At 53.9% G+C, this 20,894-nt stretch overlaps 1 protein-coding gene across 1 annotated transcript; it reads left to right on the top strand.

The window, feature by feature from the left end:
• Positions 1-4,926: 4,926 nt before the first annotated feature.
• KCNH3 (potassium voltage-gated channel, subfamily H (eag-related), member 3) lies at positions 4,927-20,478 on the top strand. The gene is made up of 15 exons (XM_006870077.1): positions 4,927-5,098; positions 6,338-6,571; positions 7,057-7,191; positions 8,094-8,227; positions 8,627-8,870; positions 9,225-9,382; positions 9,475-9,682; positions 13,348-13,629; positions 13,925-14,124; positions 14,478-14,727; positions 17,738-17,955; positions 18,524-18,855; positions 19,039-19,145; positions 19,746-19,822; positions 19,909-20,478. Exons 1-15 carry the CDS (start codon positions 5,023-5,025, stop codon positions 20,476-20,478), a joined length of 3,225 nt encoding a protein of 1,074 aa, XP_006870139.1. The 5' UTR covers positions 4,927-5,022.
• The last annotated feature ends 416 nt before the right edge of the window (positions 20,479-20,894 follow it).

Here is a 20,894-nt window from a genome sequence, read left to right as displayed (position 1 = left end):
TGCTGGTAGAGAACACACTGCTTGAGAGAATGAGATTTCTAGGAGGTCAGGTACTCTGCCCCTCCTCCTCCAGGCAGGAGTGTTAGACTGTCCTTGCAGGATGCTGGAGTCAAACATAGGATTTCCCCATGAATTAAGTCCTGCTTGCTGTTGACAGCAGAACTCACTGCAAATCACTGTCTGACCACCCATCAAAATGACCATACTGTGCCCTTTGAACAGTCTGCTTATCAAAAAACAAGACAAAGCACTCAGCCATACACATGGCTATTGACCTAGTTGAAGTTTGGTTGGTGATTGACCTAGTTGAAGTTTGGTTCAGACCTAGCTTCAAGTCCTGGTTCTTCCATTTACCAGCCATCCATGTTTAACGTCTTTTCCATTTCCTCATCTGTGTTTACCTATATATGAACCTCTTAGGGTTCCTTGCTTGAAAGTTTGCTGTGGACCACTCACACTCCAGCTAGGCTCCTCCAGTAAAAGAAAGGGAACAGCATGGAAGAGACAGCCAGGTGCTAAAGGTCCTTGAAGTATTCCAAATGATTATTTGGTTGGATGGGGAGCCTTTGGCAAGGTTTCATCCTGACCTCATTTTCACTGTCCCAGCACTCACTAGAATAAGTGCTCAGGATGACTTTTTAGTTAACAATTGCCACCACTTACCAAACTCCTCTTGGGTCCCCTTGACAATCCTTTGAGAAAGTTCACTTTATAAATCAAAGAGGTGAGAGATTAAGTAATTCCCATCCAAGAATGTCAGAGCAAGAATTTGAACCTCGTCTGATTTGAAAACCCATGGTTTTCCCACCATACAACACAACTTTAGAAGGACAACCTAGCCACTGGCAAAGAGAGCCAGGATCTGAGCAGGCAGAGCAGACCTGGGGACCTCCAAGAAGGAGGATGGTGAGTGTGGGACAAAGGCCCAGGGCTTGTTTCCACCTGTTCTCACCCTTGCTCTGTGTGCCTGACTAGGAGCCTGTGCTCTGCTTGGTGGAGGCAGGGGCTTTTTCCATCTTTTGTGCCTTGAAATTTTTTCCCCCCTGCTTTGCTCTTCCCTTCTCTCCCTTCTTGTTCCTTTTTGTAGATAATACTCCCACAGGCTTCCCACGGAAGCTCCAAAATGCAACCTCCTGAGTTTCTTCTTGTTGACAAAGGCTTTGAGCTGTCTCGGAACAATACTCCCCCCTACCTTCCCCTCCCTGTGACTCCAAATGAGTCAGAGATGGGGGGACAGGAAGAGTTAAAGGGGGTTACAATGAAGAGGGCAGTGGTCCCCAACATTTCAGAGCCCTATGGAATCTTAAATTCCTTCTTCCCAACCCCCATTGTACTTTTTCCTAAACATGTGTTCCTGCTCCTTGTGCACATGAGAGCTTCCCAAAAATTCATGGAGAAATTTCATTATCTTTTAGCTCCACTTTTCAACGAACTTTTTGAAGCCCCCTTGGATGTATGTGTTGGGAGTGGGGAGGTAAAAGGAAAATGCAGGGAATTAATCACTAGCTGAAAGAACCTGTGCAAACAGAAGTCAGGGCTGACAGGAAGACCTGAGGGTGAACGGGGCGGACAGTGGCTGAGTTTCAGGCCCGGAACACATACACCTAGATGAAAAGGAGCCCTTCCATCAGACCAGCCTAAAGGAAAGGGTCTGTGAGTACCCCCACCCCACATACTGTCACAGAGCTTCTCTAAAGAGCAGCAGAGGATGGAGCTTAAAGGCCAAGCAAAGTGTTTACATGGTGGAATGGGAAAGAAGGGTGATTATAACATTCAATAAACATTAAAGTGTTTTCTTTCCTGGAAGTGAGTTCAGACTCCAGAACATGCATTGTGCCTGGAGCTGTGGAGAAGGCAGTGCAGTGCCCCTTGGGTGAGGTACTTAACCTCTCCACCTCAATTTTCTCATCTATAAATTGGCAGTCATAACAGTGATGACCTTAAGAGTTATTACAAGGATTAGTGAGATCATCCAAGGAACACACTTAGCACAGTGCTTGGCACAAAGTTAATGCTCAATAAATATAAGCTATTGTAATTACCTGGGGTACCTTACACACATGCCATCCTACTTCCTCACTCACCTTGACCCAAGTTGTCTGGTTTTACTTAATATCCAGACTAGCCCAGACAGTTGAGCTGGAAGCTTTAACAAAATGGAAACTTAGGGCTCACTAACATGACTCTAGTGCGACTCAGCTATGCAGAACACGGCAAACTCTGAACCTGAGGTTGTGAGATTTTTCATGTTGGAACTCTGGGCTTACCGTTTACTAACTTCTTTACCTTAAGCAAGTCACCTTCCCACCCTGCTCGAGTCTCTTCATTTGTGAAATGGCAGGTAAGTCTATACTGCTCAGAGTCTTAATGAGACTGAGGAGTCTTGGTGGTACAGTGGTTTAAACATTGGGTTCATCAAAAGGCTTATCAATGAAAGAAGAGGAGGCAGTCTGCTACTGTAAAGACTCACAGCCTCAGTAACCCTATGAAACAGTTCTACTCTATCCTGTAGGGTTGCTTTGAGTTGGAATAAACTCGAAGACTCCGCCCAGATAACTAAATATTTACATAGTGCAAGTGTCAGACACAGTTCTAGGCCCTTATGTGCATACATTTAGTCTTTTTAATAACACTCTGAAGGAGCCCTAATGGAACTGCAGGATAAGCACTGGATGGCTCACAAGACCATGGTTGAAAATTGTCAGTGGCAAAGGGAGAAATATGAGGCTATACACTCCCTTAAAGATTTATAGTCTCTGAAACCCTAAGTAAGGTCTTGAGTCTGAAGCAACTCCCTGGCAGTTGAATGGGGGTGGAGATAATATGGTTTGCTTTCTAATGGTTGGTGGTTAGAGTCCACCTGCTCAAGAAAAGCCTTGTGGAAAATCTACTGTAATACAAATATTACAGCCTAAAAAACCCTGGGAGCTCAGTTCTACTCTGTAACACAGAATCACATGAGTCGGAATGGATTCTATGGCAACGGGTTTTTTTTCCCCCTGTGTGTATGTGTATGTTTAAGATAGTTATTACCAACCCCATTTCACAGAAAAGAAAACTGGATCACAGAAAGGTTTGTTTGCCTTTAAAGCCACACAGTAAGTGGCAGAGTTGTATTCAAACCTAAGAAGCCTGGTTCCCAAGTTGGTGGGTACTTTTAACCTAACATCACCTCTCTCTCAAACGAAACTGCATGCTTTCCTTGGTAGAAAACTTGTACATCTCCTGGAGAAGAATAGTGGCTAACGGCGGGGACTTGTGGACTCCTTTGGGTCTCTCCCAGTCCTGGAAGCCAGATTCCAGGATGCGGAGCACTGAAGGAGGGAGATGCTTCCTCCCTTTTTCCCCTAGGCACCAGCTCATTTAAATACAGATGTCTGGAGCTTTGGTCCCTGTCGCTGAGGAGAGGTGGGTGGAGCGGAGGACACTCCTTTTTTTCCGATGCTGGCGACTGTGGGTGTGGGTGTTTCTCCTCGAGAGGTTGGGGTGCTGAGCTTCCCGCTTCACCAGCTCGGGAACAAATTGCTGTTTTGGCCCGGCGGCTCCGTGGCGCGAGGGCGGCAGTCGCGCTCGCTGGCAAATCGTGGGAGGGAGGAGGAACGGCGCTGGCAGTGTGAGGCTCGGGGGACCGGCCCCGCGCGGGAGACGATCCAGAGATAGCAGACCCGGACCAACTCCACTCCGCCCCGCGGGACCCTCCTCCCCCAGCCCCTGGCCTGGAGGAGGCGAGACGGGGAGGGCAGGAGGATGGCTGCCTCAGCCATCCCTCTACAGTTCCCTTTGTAGCAGAGTCCAGTTCTAGAATTGGATTGGGAGGGAGGTCTTCCTGACTCTCTGCTTTCAAGGACCCTCACCGCCCTCCGTCCCCGCCCCGCCCCCACCAAGATTAGAGAGTTCTTCACAGTGCCTGACCTGTATGGGAAGCCCAGCCCAGCCCAGCCCAGCCCAGCCCAGCCCAGCCCACTTTCAAATTCCCTGACAGTTCTCTCCTTGCAGCGGCATCTCCCTACTAGCGGCTCGATCCATTTTCCAGAGGGTCAAGATAAGGATGAGAAAAACTTGACTACCAGACGCTGTGTTCAGACGCTCCCTCTTCTAACACACACACAGACACCTCCTTTTAGATTCTACTGTGTGTGCAGTGTGTGCAGTTGGAGCCCCTCTCGGCGCGCCAGAAGTAATCCCCAGCCTCCACCTACAGGGCCTCCTCCACCTCCACCAAATTGCCTAATCCCCCTTCCCATTACATTTTTCCTCAGGGAAAGCATCTTCTACACCATACACCCCCCTCCCCTTCCCTTCTCCATTCCCTCCGGGGGAGGCGAGGCTGCTAGGAGACTCTTTGAGAACCCCCAGGCTGCGGAGAAAGCCGCCTCGCAACTGCGCGCCTGAGTCAGCCAGAGCGGGACAGGGGGTTCGCTCGCTATGCTCCGAGGGGCGAGCGGGGCGGCTGGGTTTGCTCCAGGCCCGCGTGCCCAGGGTAGGGGAGGCGGCCGCCTCCCTGCCCCCATCGAGGTCTCGAGAGGAGGAGTACCCTCTGCGGGAGGTCTGTCCCTTTAAGGAGGCGGCCCTGACTGGGTGTGCCCCGTCTCCATGGTTACCCCGGTGCAGGCGGCGGGCGCAGGAGGTAGGGAGGGAAGCTACCGTTTCTCCCCGACAGACGGAGGGAGCTGCGGGGACCCGGCGCCGCTCGGATCCCGGGCAGGAGCCGACCCGCATCAGGAACGGAAGCTATCGCCGCCGCTAGTTGGGGGTGCCGGGAGCGCAGTGGGCGCGGCGCCCGGAACTTGTGGGTGGTGAGGGCGCGAGGGGTCGCGCGCCATGCTCCGGACCCCGACGGCGCGGACGCCCCCTCGCGCGCCGGCGGCTGACGGAACCTGCGTGGCTGGACTGGGCATTGCTCCCCGACGGCTGCACTAGGGGGCGCGGGGCCCGGCGGGGGGCGTCCGAGCTGGGCGCCCTCCCCCGGCGCTGAGCCCCCGCGCCCCGAAGGGATGGGGCGGGCGACTACGGCCGCCTAAGATGCCGGCCATGCGGGGGCTCCTGGCGCCGCAGAACACCTTTCTGGACACCATCGCTACGCGCTTCGACGGCACGCGTGAGTCTGACCCTCTCCTCACCAGCTCCCAGACAAGCCGGAGAACATCTGGGCCTGGCGTTCGCCTATTCTTACCGCTTACTGCCCCCACTTGAAGCTGGGACCGTCGTATCCTTCCCAGCGCGGTTTCCCTAAAAGGTTGAGGGTCAACACTGCTTGCAGGCGGGGCCAAACGGCCAAAGGAGGCTTACCGGGGTTTGGGGTCTAGGGTGCTCCGTTCGCTGGGACGCGGACCCAGCCCTAGTCAGTCTCACCCATCCCATCCCTGTGTCTGGCGCTGTCCCAGCTCTACCCTTGGATTGGAGGGAGGGGTGGCTTGGGAGCAGTGCTCGAAGGCAGCCTGGAGGGCTCGAAAAACAGATTTAGAAAAGAGGTTTGCAAACGGAGATCCAGAGGCGGGACCCAGAGAGGAGAGCACTGTTTAGTGCTCCTAGCCCCCACCTCATGCCCTAAGCCCACCAGCCTTGGGGATCCCGTCTAGTCTGTAGGAAAGATTTGGGAACTTCCACCAGGACTGAAAAGGGGTTTGGAGGTGTCCTGAGCTTCTGGATATTGGGATGCTGAACACGGAGAAAGTCGTGAAAGCCCCCTCCGTCATCCTCTTTCCTCACACTCACCCCCAGCGGGGCTTCCCAGCTCTGTAACTATTATCCTCCTTGTCTCCGTTCCTAATTGGAGGTGGGGGGAGCCAATCACTGACCCCCCCCTCCCGCCCATACACACATCACAGCTCTTCCATCTGTTTTGCCAGTGTACTTGGCTCCCATAGCCTGCTGATTCAGTGCCCCCCCCCCACTTCCCATACATTCCTGGCTCCAAGCATCCATGTTCGGCCACCACTCTTACACCCCCATTCTTGACGGTGCTCACTAATTCCTGAGCCAGGTCGGGCAGTGGGGCTCAAGCAGAGGCTGAATGGTGAACTGGGCTGCTTCCCAGTCTTGGTGGGTCCCACGGGGAGGGGCCAGACCACCAGTCTGGGGACCTGGTGGATGGGTGAGCTGGTAGTTTGGTTCTCCTTTGGACATCCCCACCCAGAGCCCCTAGGGCCACTTCCACCAACTTTAGTGTTCACACTGAATGGTGAACATATCCATGCTGCTAAGAGCTGGTCTTTGCAGGGCACCAACAGGATTCCTGGGCTTTGTAACACCCACCTGTTGGTTGCAAGCATTTGGAAAAGGAGGGGTGGTACCTCCCTTTCACTCCAGGTCTCTTCTGAGAGGTACTCTCTTGCAGACAGTAACTTCGTGCTGGGCAATGCCCAGGTGGCGGGGGTCTTCCCCGTGGTCTACTGCTCAGATGGCTTCTGCGATCTCACTGGCTTCTCCCGGGCTGAGGTCATGCAGCGGGGCTGTGCCTGTTCCTTCCTCTACGGGCCAGACACTAGTGAGCTCGTCCGTCAGCAGATCCGTAAGGCCCTGGACGAGCACAAGGAATTCAAGGCTGAGCTGATCCTGTATCGGAAGAGTGGTGAGGGGCTACCTGGCCAGCCTGCCTCACCTGTGCAGTCTCCCAGCCTGGCACCCACACCAGCCACTGTCCCAGCCAGCTTTCTAGTCTACCATCTTCTGTCTCCCCAGCTCTTCCCATCTACCCACCTACCCGTCTTCCCTCACCCACCTCTTGTTCTGGACCCTCTTCTCTCCCATTCTCACTCAGCCTCCACAAAATTTCTAAGCTTGGGCTTTCCACTTCAGTAGACTAGAACTCCCTTGCCCCAACCCGCTGCCTCAGCAGGACAGATCTGTGACCACACATACCAGCAGTCATGTCTGTTCCCTCTTGCCTTCCCTCACCCTGTTCCATGAAGCCCTGCTCCATGTGGAACTGGACTGTCACTCCCTTCATAGGAAAGTCCTCGGTCCTGCTTGGGACTTGGCCAAGGTTATCAGTAGAGCCAGGGCCTTGGGCAGGGCAGGGAATGGGAGGTGGGCTAAGTCTGTCTTTGTGCCCAGGGCTCCCATTCTGGTGTCTCCTGGATGTGATACCCATAAAGAATGAAAAAGGAGAGGTGGCCCTTTTCCTGGTCTCGCACAAGGACATCAGTGACACCAAGAACCGAGGGGGACCCGACAACTGGAAGGAGACAGGTGGGTGTCTGTAAGGCCATTCATTTAATTGCTTTGGCTGGGGTACTTGGTAACTTGGGTCCATGAGGGGCCTCAGCACCCAGCTCATTGTTTCCTGGATCCTCCTTGCGCCCGCTCTGGTCAGCTGAAGACCTGTGCTGCCCTCATCTTTACCTGCTCAAGTGTGGGAACATTTTTTTCCCAAATAAATTGGTGGAGATAAAGTTGGAGTTCTTAAAAGTCACTTTTGCTAAGAAACTGAAAGCAAACAAACCCCACTAGTGCCTGTGAACCACCTTCGGACCAGTTGGTGAAGTTGAGCACAGACCCACTTGGCTCAGGATCCACAACCCTGATGCCTTTCCTCACAGCAAACTTAACAAGGAATTTCTTCCCAAAGCCCCTTTTAAGTTCTTGGGGTCTTTCACCCTTTCTGCCCTCCAAAGTCAGGGCCAGGACTTTGGACAGGTTACATCAAAAACTGGTTTGGGGTACTAGCAGCACTCTCTATTCTTGCTCCCCAATCCCCTCTGTTCTGTAAGTCTTCACTGCACCCCCTCTGCTCCTGCACTGGACCGGGGGCGCCCAGGCCTCTGCTGGCCTGATGGCTCTCCACTAGCTCTGCCCTCCATGAATACACTTACCACTCCTACTCTGTAAGGAAATAGGTCTTTTCCCATAGAGTCTCCTCTTCCCACCTTGGTCTTCTTGAACTTCTCCTGGAAGCAGGTCCTGGGAGAAGAAAAGCCTATAAGCATACATGGGACTACCACCACTGGGGTTAGCAAGTACCCATGGGAAATAAGGAATGCCTGAACCCTCGACTCTGAACAATCAACCAGCAGCTGATGTCCTATACTCAAGACCCTGTGCAGGGGTGTGTGAGTGTTCCCTCCATTCTTCTCATGGCCCTTCTTTTACAGGTGGTGGCCGGCGCCGATATGGACGAACAGGCTCCAAAGGCTTCAATGCAAACCGGCGGCGGAGCCGAGCTGTGCTCTACCACCTGTCTGGACACCTGCAGAAGCAGCCCAAGGGCAAACACAAGCTCAATAAGGTGGGCTGAGCACTGGCGAGGGAGGGGTAGAGGAGGGATAAGCTGAGGAAATGGGGGAAGGGAACTGAACCAACCACACAGAGAGAAGGCGCCAAGGAACCAGCTGTAGCCAGCAAGGCCCCTCCAACACTTTGGGGGCTAGACACTAAGGAAAGGGTGTCAGAGAGGGAAGCCTTGGCCTTGGAGGCAAATAGACCTTGTTCAATCCTGATTCCTCCCCCAAGCAGCTGTGCCACTTAAGCTGTTAATCGCCCTGGTCCTCAGTTTTCTCATTTGTAAAATGGGCACTCCAATGCCTCTGTCAGAGGTTAATGTGAGAATGCAGGGAGAGACAGGCGGGGCTATCCCAGATACTACCAAAACTCAGCCTGCACCCATCTCCTGCCCTGCCTCTCCCAGGGGGTGTTTGGGGAGAAGCCAAACCTGCCTGAGTACAAAGTAGCTGCTATCCGGAAGTCACCCTTCATCCTGCTGCACTGCGGCGCACTGCGGGCCACCTGGGATGGCTTCATCCTGCTCGCCACACTCTATGTGGCCGTCACTGTGCCCTACAGCGTGTGTGTGAGCACAGCCCGAGAGCCCAGCGCTGCCCGTGGCCCTCCCAGCGTCTGTGATCTAGCCGTGGAGGTTCTCTTCATCCTTGGTATGTTTATTCTGTACCCCCATCCTGCCCCTGGCTTGGGGCCCTGCTCAGCCCTGGCTTTAATGGGAGTGGTGCCCTCCATGCCCTCCCCCAGGATCCCCACCTGCCTGTGACCTATGAGCTCTGAAACCAGGCTTAGGTTTCCACTATATCTCTGCCACTAAAATGTTATATGACCCTGAGCCCGTAATACAGGTCTTCAAGCCTTAGTTTCTCCCTCCATAAAATAGGCCTATCAGTGCCTGTTCTTTGAAATTACTGTAAGAACTACATCCTAGATGTTTGTCAAGGACCTGGGACTGAGCAGGTGTCCAGTAAAGAGTCCATGCTGACCCCCATCATGATTCTCCACAGACATCGTACTGAATTTCCGTACCACGTTTGTGTCCAAGTCAGGGCAGGTAGTGTTTGCCCCAAAGTCCATTTGCCTTCACTACGTCACCACCTGGTTCCTGCTGGACGTCATCGCGGCGCTGCCCTTTGACCTGCTACATGCCTTCAAAGTCAATGTGGTCAGTGTGGCTGGAGTGGGCAGGTGGGCTTTGGGGTGAGACAAGAGGGATCCACCTAGGGGTGACCACCCTCCCTCCCTGCCCCTTCTCAGTATTTTGGGGCCCACCTGCTGAAGACTGTGCGGCTGCTGCGGCTGCTGCGGCTGCTGCCACGGCTGGACCGATACTCCCAGTACAGCGCTGTGGTACTGACCCTGCTGATGGCTGTGTTCGCCCTGCTTGCCCACTGGGTGGCCTGCGTCTGGTTCTACATTGGCCAGCGGGAGATCGAGAGCAGTGAATCCGAGCTGCCTGAGATTGGTACTGAAGACTTTGTGCGTGTGTATCAGAGAAATGTCAAAAATACATGTGCAAGTGTGCATGAATGTGTGCGAATGTTTGCTCTAAGGGAACATGTACATGTAGGCATGTGTATATGAGAGCAAAGTGAGGACAAGCAAGTGTGCTCATGAGAAGAATGGGGAGCTGGTGGTTATATGTGTCCAAGTGGTGGGGGGTACAGATGTGAGTGTGATAGAACCACCCCCATGCAGAAGGCCTGTACCCCAGGGCCTTGGATAAAGTGTCTGATGAGATGCCTGGGAGCAGGGGCAGCTCCCCTGTGCTGAACTACTCCCTACCCTCTCCTTCACCCATCTTGGCCTCCAGATGACCAAACCTTTGTCACATTCCTTAAGGCCTGCCTCACCAGAACCCCTACCTCTGTCAGCAGGGTGCTGAGCACTGTACCTCTGATGCCCTGTCCCTTTCTTGTTCCTTTTCTCCCCTCTAGTCCTCATCTCATTCTGCTACTTCTCAGCTCTCTCCCAGCCCCCAAACCCGCCTTTTCTGCATCCCACCCCAGCCTCCACTCTCCTTCATTTCACCTTCATGTTCACAGCTGCCTCCCTCTGCTCACCTCCCACTCACATCTTAACTCCTGCCAGGAGGGCTGCCACCCCCACCTCTCCACCAAAATTGGCACCCAGAAGGTCACTGTGACCTTCTAGGGCCACACCCTCATCTTCCTCAAAGTGCCTGGAGCAGCTGACCCCACTAGCCCTGTTCTCCCTCTTTGCCTCCTTGAATGAATCCCATCCTGCGAGGCCCTTAGAGCTCTCCTCCCCCCGTACTTGGTCCCCCTTGGTGAGGCCACTGGGGTCTGAGATCTGAACATCTCAACTTCTGTCCTTTCTCTCTTTACCTTCAAACCTCATTGCCAGCTATTTCTAACCCTGCTAGCCTGCCAGCTCCAAAATTGAACTCAGTTTTTTCATTCCCAACCCCCAGCTTTCTGTCAGCTTCCCAGAACTGGTTTTATCACTTGTCAGAGAGGAGATGCCAATTGCTCAGACCACTGCTGCTGCTCATGGACTATCTGCTCTTTGTTGGGACACCAAGCATCCAGGGTCAGTGCCCAGGGACAATGAGGCTCCTGTGAACCCATTCTCCCTCCAAGCTAACCTGGAGACTTGTTTGAGTGCTTGAGCTGATAAGCACAGGAACCAGGGTCCTCAAGCCCCTTAGCAGTGTCAGGTGCTTGGTGCCTGCCTTTCCCAGAGGGACTCCAGGGTCAGACATCCATCCAGTGAGCACTGAGTCAGAGGGTGTGAGGCTAGTGGCCTAACAAAGCAACAAGGTGGAAGGAGACACCCACCTCCCCAGGCCAGCCCCCCACCCCCCCACCGCAGTAGAGCCCAGATGTCTTTGGTCTTGAGTACACTCAGCACTTCTTTACTTACCAACCACCTCTAAGCAGCTGCTGAGCTGATGTTAAGAACACCTTTGGCTGTGGTTTGGTGGCTTGAGGGTTACAGGGGCTGACTCTTACAGATTTGCCTGGTAATTCTCTCACCCTTGGACCATAAATTTCAGGTTGGTTTCATTTGGGGCTGGCTTTAATCCACATCTGGGGAGTTTCCAGGTCCTTCACATCATCATTTTCCCCTTCCTTCATCAGTGAAACTTCTTCCCAGATTGCTTTTTGGAGTCAAACCTAATCTTCCTAAGGCTGAGCCCTTGGTGGGAAGAGCAGTGCCTTACTGGTCCAGCTCTGGGTGTGTGTGTTGGGGGGCGGGGGTGGGGTGGGGTTTGGGGTTGGGGTTGGGGAAAGTATCTTCTCCCTCACCTTGGTTCTCCACTGCCTATGGGGTGGACATGGAATTCCTTCCCCAAAGTCCTGTTGACCCAGGGAGATGGGCTGGATTTTCGGAGTTTCAAAAGACTAAATAAGGAGGGAGGTAAATTCAGAATATTTCTAGGTATGGAAGCCACCAGAATCCCCCATGCCCTGCCTACACAGAGACTCCAGGAGCAGCTTGTACCCGCAGACAAGACTGAGAGGAGAGGGAAGATCTTGACCTGCCTTGTGTCTTTTCTTTGATCAGGAAGGACTGCATATCAAAATCCTACTCACACTTCCAGGCTAGGCACAAATTTCACCTCTTCGAAGAAGCCTTCCTTCCAGCTCTTTGCGCTTTGCTTTGCGCTTCCTTCCAGCTCCTAGTGCTTTGCTTTGAGCCTCCTCCTGTGGCATTTAGGATGTGTGCCCCTCGGAGCTGTAGCTAATGTTAATCTGCTCCTTTCCAACTGGAAGTTCTTGTGGGTTCCTTGGCTCCTGGCACATGGTGTTGCTGGATGGATAGATGGATGGGTGGGTGAGAGGAGGGGCGTGGGGATCACAGGGAACATACATGCAATGTTGAAGACAGTGGGAGACTTGGGGCGTATTGCAGTGGATAGGGCAGAGTGTGTGTGGAAGGGAGGGCTCATCTTACAGCCTCCAATCACAAGCCACACACCATACCCTGTGTGATCTCCATCCTAGACCAGTCTACTTTCTCTCCCTTGCTCCCATGGCCCCCAACTCTGCAGGACCTTAGGACTGCTGTCAACCATTTGAACCCCTATCCTAAACCTTAGAATCCCACAACCTCTGGCTAAGCTCTGAGGCAGCCATGAGCTCATGTAAGACCCTTCCCACCAAGGCAATCCAGGAAAGGTGAGGTAAGGTGAGTGTTTATAGAGAGCTGGAGTCATCTTTATTCATGTCCCGTTGACCTAGTGCAGTGCCAGGGGGCCTAGGTTGTCTGCCCACCTGTGGCTTCCCCTGTGTGTTCGTGCCCATGTGTGTGCTCCTATCTTCTCGTGTGTCAGGTACAATTACCTGTGTTTCTTACAGGCTGTGCCTGTGCTTGCTTAGTTGAGTGTGCATTGGTGTCCTTATCTCTGGACTGTGGGAGGGTGTGTGTTGCAGCCTGGATGGTGTGTAGGAGTATGTCTGTGAGATTGAGGGTATGTGATTATGGGCAGGGAGGAGGCTGAATGTGTATGTGGTGGGACAAGGTGCTTTCTGGAGGAGGTGGGTTCGAGAAAGAGGAAGAAGAGAAGTCTGGGTGGACAGAGCAAAGGAGAGTCCTCACCTCTCAGGTTTGGGGACAGGACTGTGTCTCGGCATAGTAATCCTGTCTAGTCCTTCTGCCTCCTCCAGCTGGGCCTGCTATCTGGGATTGGTGCCAGGCATAGGGGGAAAAAAATCCAAACCCACTGCCATTGGTTGAATACCCATAGTGATCCAGTATAGGCTTTCTGAGACTAAATCATTATGGGGACATACAGTCTCATCATTCTCGCCTGGTGCTGCTGGTAGATTCGAACCACCAATTCTGTGGTTAGCAGCCCAATGCTTATCCCACAGTGCCACCAAGGTTCCAGGCCACAGGAAAGAGGCAAAACAGCTCTAGCTCCATTCTCAGCATCAGTGAAAGTGGGCTGGAGTGATGAAAGCCCTGCCCTGTTGGCACTTGGGAACTGAGGGGACATAGTGGTGTGCTGGTAGAGGAGATAGGGACAAGTGGCGAGAAGCCATGGGGAGGTGGATGTGTGTTTGCATGTCTCCCATCCCTGGGGTCCCAGTGGGCACACCTGCATCCACAGTCTGGCAGTGGGGTCCTACCTGCTTAGGCTCTCCCCCTGCCCTTCCCCAGGCTGGCTGCAGGAGCTGGCCCGCCGCCTAGAGACCCCCTACTACCTGGTGGGCCGGAATCCAGATGGAGGAAACAGCTCTGTCCAGAATGACAACTGCAGCAGCAGCAGCACTGAGGCCAACGGGACGGTGCTGGAGCTCCTGGGTGGCCCGTCCCTGCGCAGCGCCTACATCACCTCGCTTTACTTCGCGCTCAGCAGCCTCACCAGCGTGGGCTTTGGCAATGTGTCCGCCAACACGGACACAGAGAAGATCTTCTCCATCTGTACCATGCTCATTGGCGGTGAGTCCGGCCACTTGCCCCCACCAGCCCATACACAGGGTCTGTGGTCCTACCTCTCATTTCTGGCTGCTCCCTCCCCCCCCTTCCCCAGAGTCCCTTCTGCTTCACAGGGTCTGTAGCACACAAGGCCCTTTTTGGGCAAGTCACAATTGCCTGCAAGACTCCCCACCAGCAGCAGCCCATGTGCCCTGCCAAGGAACATGCCAAGGGTGGGAGAGGACAGATGTTTCCAGCATGATGTCAGGCCGGGCCAGGCTGGGCCTTGTGGGTGACCCCCTCTTGCCACCCTCCCCAGCCCTGATGCACGCGGTGGTGTTTGGGAACGTGACAGCTATCATCCAGCGCATGTACGCCCGCCGCTTTCTGTATCACAGCCGTACCCGAGACCTGCGTGACTACATCCGCATCCATCGCATCCCCAAGCCCCTCAAGCAGCGCATGCTCGAGTACTTCCAGGCCACCTGGGCCGTGAACAATGGCATCGACACCACTGAGGTGCAGTGGCAGCCTCCAGGGTTGGCCCTTCTTGCCTTAGTTCCCTCAGGGGTTTGAGACTCAGGCTCAGATTGTCAGGAGTGGGAATGGGCAGTTGAGGCTGCCCTGCTTCAGCTCTCTCCTAGAGGAACTCCAGGGCAGGACAAAGGGCCCCACTCCACACTTGTCAGGACTGGGGGCTCTGCTCACTGAAGTCCCAAGTCTGAGTTCTACAGGAGGAAAAGTTGGGGTGTTCCCATTGCTGGTTGTACCCTGAGTGGGGCATGATGCCATTTCTCCTGAGGCCTGCTGGGTGGGAAAGGTTTGGCTGGAGGCTGCCTCCCAACCAGCCCCCCTCCTCCACCCACCTGCAGCTGCTGCAGAGTCTCCCAGATGAGCTGCGTGCAGACATTGCCATGCACCTGCACAAGGAGGTCTTGCAACTGCCCCTGTTTGAGGCGGCCAGCCGCGGCTGCCTGAGGGCCCTGTCCCTGGCCCTGAGGCCCGCCTTCTGTACACCCGGAGAGTACCTCATTCACCAAGGCGATGCTCTCCAGGCCCTCTACTTCGTCTGCTCCGGCTCCATGGAGGTGCTCAAGGGTGGCACTGTGCTCGCCATCCTAGGTTTGTGAAATGATGGGAAGGAGGGCGAGGGGGTGGACTGGGGACCACAGTCCTGATGCGGAGAAAACCCCAAAACTAGGAAGGGAAAGTCAGGAGCAAGCCTGGAGTCCTGGGCAAAGCTCGGAGAGGATTAAGTGGCCACGGATTGGATTTGGTCTCATGGGTGTTTCTGTGCTTGAGCCTTTTGTCTCTGTGAGGAGGCAGAGGGAGCAGTGTTCTCTGTCAAGGAGGGAAATGAAATGCTGAGGAGGGAAGGCCTGGGATGGCTTCAGACTGAACAGCAGCAGCCGTGATAGCACTTTTGTATGGGGCTTCCTGCTGCCCATAGAGCAGGTAAGAAGCTAGCCGATTTCAGCCTCCAAATTGCCAGGGGAAGGCTCATGTGGGTGAAAACAGGTATCTATCTGACAGGCTATATATTTCTTTTTATATATATATTTCTTGGTAAAAGAATAAACATGAGGACTGATTCCTCTAGACAAGGAGATCAGCGTTGCAGAATTGATGTAATAATCATGGGCCTCATGACAGGTCCAGCCTATGCCCAGCCCCTTATTTGTGAAATCTCACACAAACTAGTATTTTTCTTCCCATTTTACATAGTGGGAAACCGAGGCCCAGAGAGGTTAGTGAAAAGCTGGGAGTTGGCAGAGCTTGAGTTAGTCTTGTCTACTGACTGAAAGTCACATTTCTTACATGTGCTCTCTGAAAGTGGGGGAAATCATGGCCCACAGTAAGAGAATGATTTAGGATGATTGGACATGCACCCTAGGCTTTAGGGAAGCTCGTTCAAGTACTCTGAGAAACACGGCTGGATCCGTAAAAAAGGTGTAAACTGGGAGTTGAGCTGCGTGGCCAGGGCTCTCAGCAGTGACCTCAGGAGGGAGAAAGGCAGTGGCCTGCCAAGTAATAAAGGGAGACAGAGGGAAGATGTGCCTGTGACCACAGCTGAATCCTCAGCCAAAGCTCTTGTGGAATCACTGTGGGGACAACTGAAGCTCCAGACAAGCTGAGGTTTGTCACTAATCCAGCAATCCACAATGAAGACGAGCAGCAAGAGGAAGAAGGCAGGTTCTATGCTGGGAAGGCTGCGCCATCTTCCTTGACACCTTAACAGCTATCTTATGTACATTCTTGCTCCACTGAGCATGATTCTCCTACAGGAAACAGGAGAACCACCACCAGCAAGGGGCTGGAGCCTGTGAAACTCTTCGCTTTGCATCTTTCATGAGTTCAGCTTCTAGGCCTAAATACTAGGTTGATGCCAGGACTCTGAGAAAATGTTCTGACTTCCTGAATGTGGTTGGTAATCTCTGAAAAATGGTGGCCAACTTGGGAGATTCAGAAAGGCAGAAAGACCAATTGTGATGAGTTAAGACTTGTCAATTCATAGATTATCATGTGGATTATTCAACAGCTAGTCTTCAGGTTTGGAGACAAAGGAAGCCATGTGGCTAGAAATCAGCTGGGTTGTCTGAGAGCATCTCTTCACTGCTGTCTGGCACCGTGTCTCAGAACAGTCACCAGATTTCCTGCTTTACTGTTTACCGTCACCCTCCTATCACCCACCTGCCTCTTTAGTGGCAGTGCCCAGGTATACCCTGCCTGCTCAGACTCACCACTCACAGAGTCTGGAGGATGTGGCTGAAGTGCCAACCTGGAGGGCAGGTTCTGGTCCCTGGAACCACTGTGGCATGGGGCTCTGTCCTTGGTCCTGTCCTATCTCTCACTTTCACCTTACCTCTTTGAAGAAGATAAGAAACAACGTTTATCCTGCTTCCAGATGACACAAAGGAAGGGGGATCTCATTCATCAGATGATCACACTGACAGTTCTCAGAAGGATAGACTGTCAAGTTTGAGGAGAAGTTCATGGACATTTAGAGGAGGCTGCTGAACTCTGTATGCTGCAGGTAGTGTGCTGCCGCCCATGGGAAGGAGCCATTTTTGACCTTCAGGATAAGGACATGCTTTCTAGTTCTGTGAATTGTCTGGCAGTGGAACCATCTTCTTGTGAGGGAGTGAGTGTTCTCCAAGTCCAGACTGCAAACCCATCCCTGCTGTCAGTGACCTGTAGGGGACTCTTCAAAAGAGGAGACCAGGGAATGAGGTTTTATTGGTTATTTATGTGCCAAGCACTCTATCTACATGAACTCAGCCCATATCCCCAGACAGAGACACTGTCTTTCCTTGATTCTAAGCCACACGTCTTCCACACAATTTAGCATTGCTGCAGTTGGAATGCAGATTTTCATAGATGCCACTTTGTAATTGCTGTCAGCCAGGTGGTAGAAGACCTCAAAAAAGCATCATGGATTCAGTTGCATGGCAGCCAGATCTCAGGAGGATGAAGTCATTTGGCCAAGACCACACAACTTTAAAGTGCTGTGGAGACAGGCACTTTCATGGGGCCACAAGGGTCATCTCATTCCACTGCTGGTTCTAAACACTGTCCTGCATGAGCTGCCTGGATCGCCTTTGTGACTTTAAAAGTCAGATAATGGGGTTTCTGTGGATCTTATGAGGGTTTGTAGATTAGGTTGAGGAGTGTTGCTGGTGCTGGAGGATAAGCACTGGCCTGGTAACCACAAGGTCAGGAGTTCAAATCTACCCGCTGCTCCTAGGGAGGAAGATGAGGTTTTCTGCTTCCATAAAGATTTACAGCCTCAGGGTCATTATGAGTCGGAATTGACTTGGTGGCATACCACCACCACCAGGGGATTCTGATCTACAGATCTCCAAGATAAAATTCTGATGTGTTTCCGGACAGTGGTTTTGATCCCGAATATCTGTGGGAACTCAGAGGTTAGTACTTTCCACCTCAAGCCTAGCTGGGGAGCTAGGGGGGCAGGGAGACACTTGGCCCCTGTTTGTCCTTACTCTAACAGGGCTCCACAGTGGGTTCCTGCTGAAAAGGCCCAACTTGAGGGAGGGAAGCTCACAGGCCTCCAGCTCTCTTTCTCCTCCACCCCACCCCTCTCTTGGTGCTGATGTTTGCTTCCTCTCCTCAGGGAAGGGTGATCTGATTGGCTGCGAGCTGCCCAGGCGGGAGCAGGTGGTAAAGGCCAATGCCGACGTGAAGGGGCTGACGTACTGCGTCTTGCAGTGTCTGCAGCTGGCAGGACTCCATGAGAGCCTCGCACTGTACCCTGAGTTTGCCCCACGCTTCAGCCGTGGCCTCCGTGGGGAGCTCAGCTACAACCTGGGTGCTGGGGGAGGCCCTGGGGAGGTGAGGCTGCTGGGTACGTGCATGGAAGGGTGGGATGCACAGCATCTGGGGCCTGCGGGGGCGTGTCAGGGCAGGGCCCACTGGGAAAGTCCTACAGGTGGTGGGCGTACACTCTTCCTGCCTGTTCACACCCAGCCCAACCATGCTCTGCCACCCTCCGATCTGAGACAGCCTGGGCCTGTCCAGAGTGAAGACTTGAGGGCACGAAGTCTATGGGTGACAGACTGCAGGGATGTGACACTGAAGAGAGCCTGGTGGCTTCCCTGTTTGGTCAGGGTGAAACAGGACGGTTCTGAGAGGCTTTCAAATTTTCCCAGAATATATTACTGATTTCAAGCCAGTGTCTAGTATGATTTTCTCTTGGAAAATTCAGTTAGCCTGAGGGACCAAGAAGAAGGGCGGTGTGCACATTTTTCTTCTTTTTTTTGAGGGACATTTCCAGGGCTTAACACCCCTTCTGCTGACTGGGCCTCTTCTCTTAAGAGTAGCAGATACCGGGCATCATCTAGGGGGCCTGAGGGTGGAAATGAGTGGGCAGCAAAGTGACCATCGTGACGGATTCCCACAGGCAGATACCAGCTCCCTGAGCGGAGACAACACCCTGATGTCCACACTGGAGGAGAAGGAGACGGATGGGGAGCAGGGCCCTGCGGTCTCCCCAGCCACTGCTGATGAGCCCTCCAGCCCCCTGCTGTCTCCTGGCTGCACCTCCTCATCCTCGGCTGCCAAGCTGCTTTCCCCACGGCGAGCTGCACCTCGGCCTCGTCTAGGCGGCAGAGGGCGACCGGGCAGGGCAGCAGCGCCCAAGGCTGAGGCCGGCCCCTCTGCCCACCCACGGAGCCTAGAGGGACTTCGGCTGCCCTCCATGCCATGGAATGTGCCTCCTGATCTGAGTCCAAGGTGAGCAACGGAGATGATGGGCGCAGGCAAACCCATCCTCCCAGCTTAAACCTTCCAGTCTGCCTGGTCCAAGCGTGCCTTCTGCAGGAAGCCTGTGTGTGTGGCCATGGGGCATACTGTTCTGTACAACACCACAGTGGCTGCCTGTCAATTGATTTGCTGTCCTGGTGCCTGGGTCTTCAGGGTTGTAGATGGCATTGAGGATGGCTGTGGCTCCGATCAACCCAAGTTCTCCTTCCGAGTGGGGCAGTCTGGCCCAGAATGTAGCAGCAGCCCCTCCCCAGGACCAGGTATGGGCTGGGTGGGGTAGGTTGGTGGGCAGTCCATTGCCCCTGTGAACCTAGAGCACTTTTGGCCTGTGATACAAACTGCCTAAAGCCTCTTGCCCTCACCCACCTCTGCATTGGTGGTATCAGACATCCCTGCCCAGCTTCCTAGCAATGTGACCTTGGCTTCTCTGAGCAACACTTTCCTGTGTCTGAAATGGGAGTTCATGCATGTTTAATAAGATAATATTGTGAAACACTTAGTACAATGTCTGGCTTGCTGGGGTGGGGGCTAGGGGGTACGGCTGGATAGAGTGTTTAGGAACCAGAACTGAAATGACCTTAGGCCAGGTCATCTGAGAAGTGGACAGGCAATGAGCTCCCACTATCCTCGAGTGCATTCTGACTCATGCTGATGTTACAGGACAGAGTAGAAGTGTTCCCTAGGATTCCCAAGGCGGTTTATTGCCTTGGCAGACAGACCATGGACAAGTACAAAGAGCAGCCTCCTGAGGGTGAGGGGGTAGGTACCAGGTAGTGTGACCAGGGCTAGTAGAAGGTGTTTTCCCTGCCCATAGGAGTATGTGCAAAATTCAACTGCTAATCCTGCCCCACTATCCACAGAGAATGGCCTACTCACTGTCCCCCTTGGACCCAGCGAAATGAGGAATGCAGACACACTGGACAAGCTTCGGCAGGCGGTGGGTGAGGTACAAGGGGAGGGGCAGGCCCCCCACTGTTGGGCAAGGGTGTTGGTCCAGGTGACCCACCCATCCCTCCCCCACAGGTGATGGAGCTGTCTGAGCAGGTACTGCAGATGCGGGAGGGCCTGCAATCACTCCGCCAGGCGGTGCAGCTGGTCCTGGTGCCCCACGGGGAAGGGTTGTGCCCAGCCAGCGCCTCTGGACTCTTGCAGCCTCTGTGTGTGGACACTGGGGCATCGTCCTACTGCCTGCAGCCCCCAGCTGGCTCCGTCTTAAGTGGAACCTGGCCACACCCTCGCCCAGGGCCCCCTCCTATCATGGCACCCTGGCCCTGGGGCCCCCCAGCCTCTCAGAGCTCTCCCTGGCCTAGAGCCTCGACTTTCTGGACCTCCACCTCAGACTCAGAGCCCCCTGGATCAGAACTCTGCCCCGAACCCAGCACCCCTGAGTCACCTCCCCCTTCTGAGGAAGGGGCTAGGACTGGGCCCCTCGAGACCATGAGCCAGGCTGAGGCCACTAGCACTGGAGAACCCCCACCTGAGCCTGGTGGCCTGGCCTTGCCCTGGGACCCCCATAATTTGGAGATGGTGCTTATTGGCTGCCATGGCTCTGGCACGGTCCAGTGGACCCAGGAAGAAGGCACTGGGGTCTGACTTCAGCCCTAGAACTCAGTGTTGCCAGACATGTTGCCATCTGTGCTCTGCCCAACCTCAGGGTGGAGGAAGGGGCAGCAGCCACCCCCGGACTCCGGGCTGCCTGCAGGCTCAGGGCAGTGACAGGACCCCAACAAAGGGTGGGCTGGAGCCTCAGGGGCAGGCCCCAAGGCTGAGAACCTATGGGCCCTATAGCAGGGCACCTTCTCAGCCAGCTCCCTGGCCCCTCCCTCCTCTGCAGGCTGGGGACAGGGGGGCTGAGGGCTGAGGTCAAGGAGGGGTTCTGCCAGCTCCTGCATGTGCCCCTGCCTCCACCTGTCCCTACCTTTTTTATATTAAAAAATAATAATAAAAGAAACTACCTTTGGAATTCAGTGATTTTTATTTACAAAAACAAATCCCAAAAAGACAATAAA

Source organism: Chrysochloris asiatica, unplaced genomic scaffold, assembly GCF_000296735.1.
Source record: "Chrysochloris asiatica unplaced genomic scaffold, ChrAsi1.0 scaffold00138, whole genome shotgun sequence".
NCBI lineage: Eukaryota > Metazoa > Chordata > Mammalia > Afrosoricida > Chrysochloridae > Chrysochloris > Chrysochloris asiatica.
The sequence above is the reverse complement of the archived record's forward strand: the minus strand, read 5'-3'. Positions and strand labels throughout refer to the sequence as shown.

Excerpts from the sequence above, each read along its gene's own strand:
- KCNH3 (XM_006870077.1), top strand. The coding sequence starts at position 5,023 with ATGCCGGCCATGCGGGGGCTCCTGGCGCCGCAGAACACCTTTCTGGAC. Across the intron at positions 8,228-8,626 it reads GCAAACACAAGCTCAATAAG|GGGGTGTTTGGGGAGAAGCC; the intron begins GTGGGCTGAGCA and ends TGCCTCTCCCAG. Across the intron at positions 8,871-9,224 it reads GGAGGTTCTCTTCATCCTTG|ACATCGTACTGAATTTCCGT; the intron begins GTATGTTTATTC and ends GATTCTCCACAG.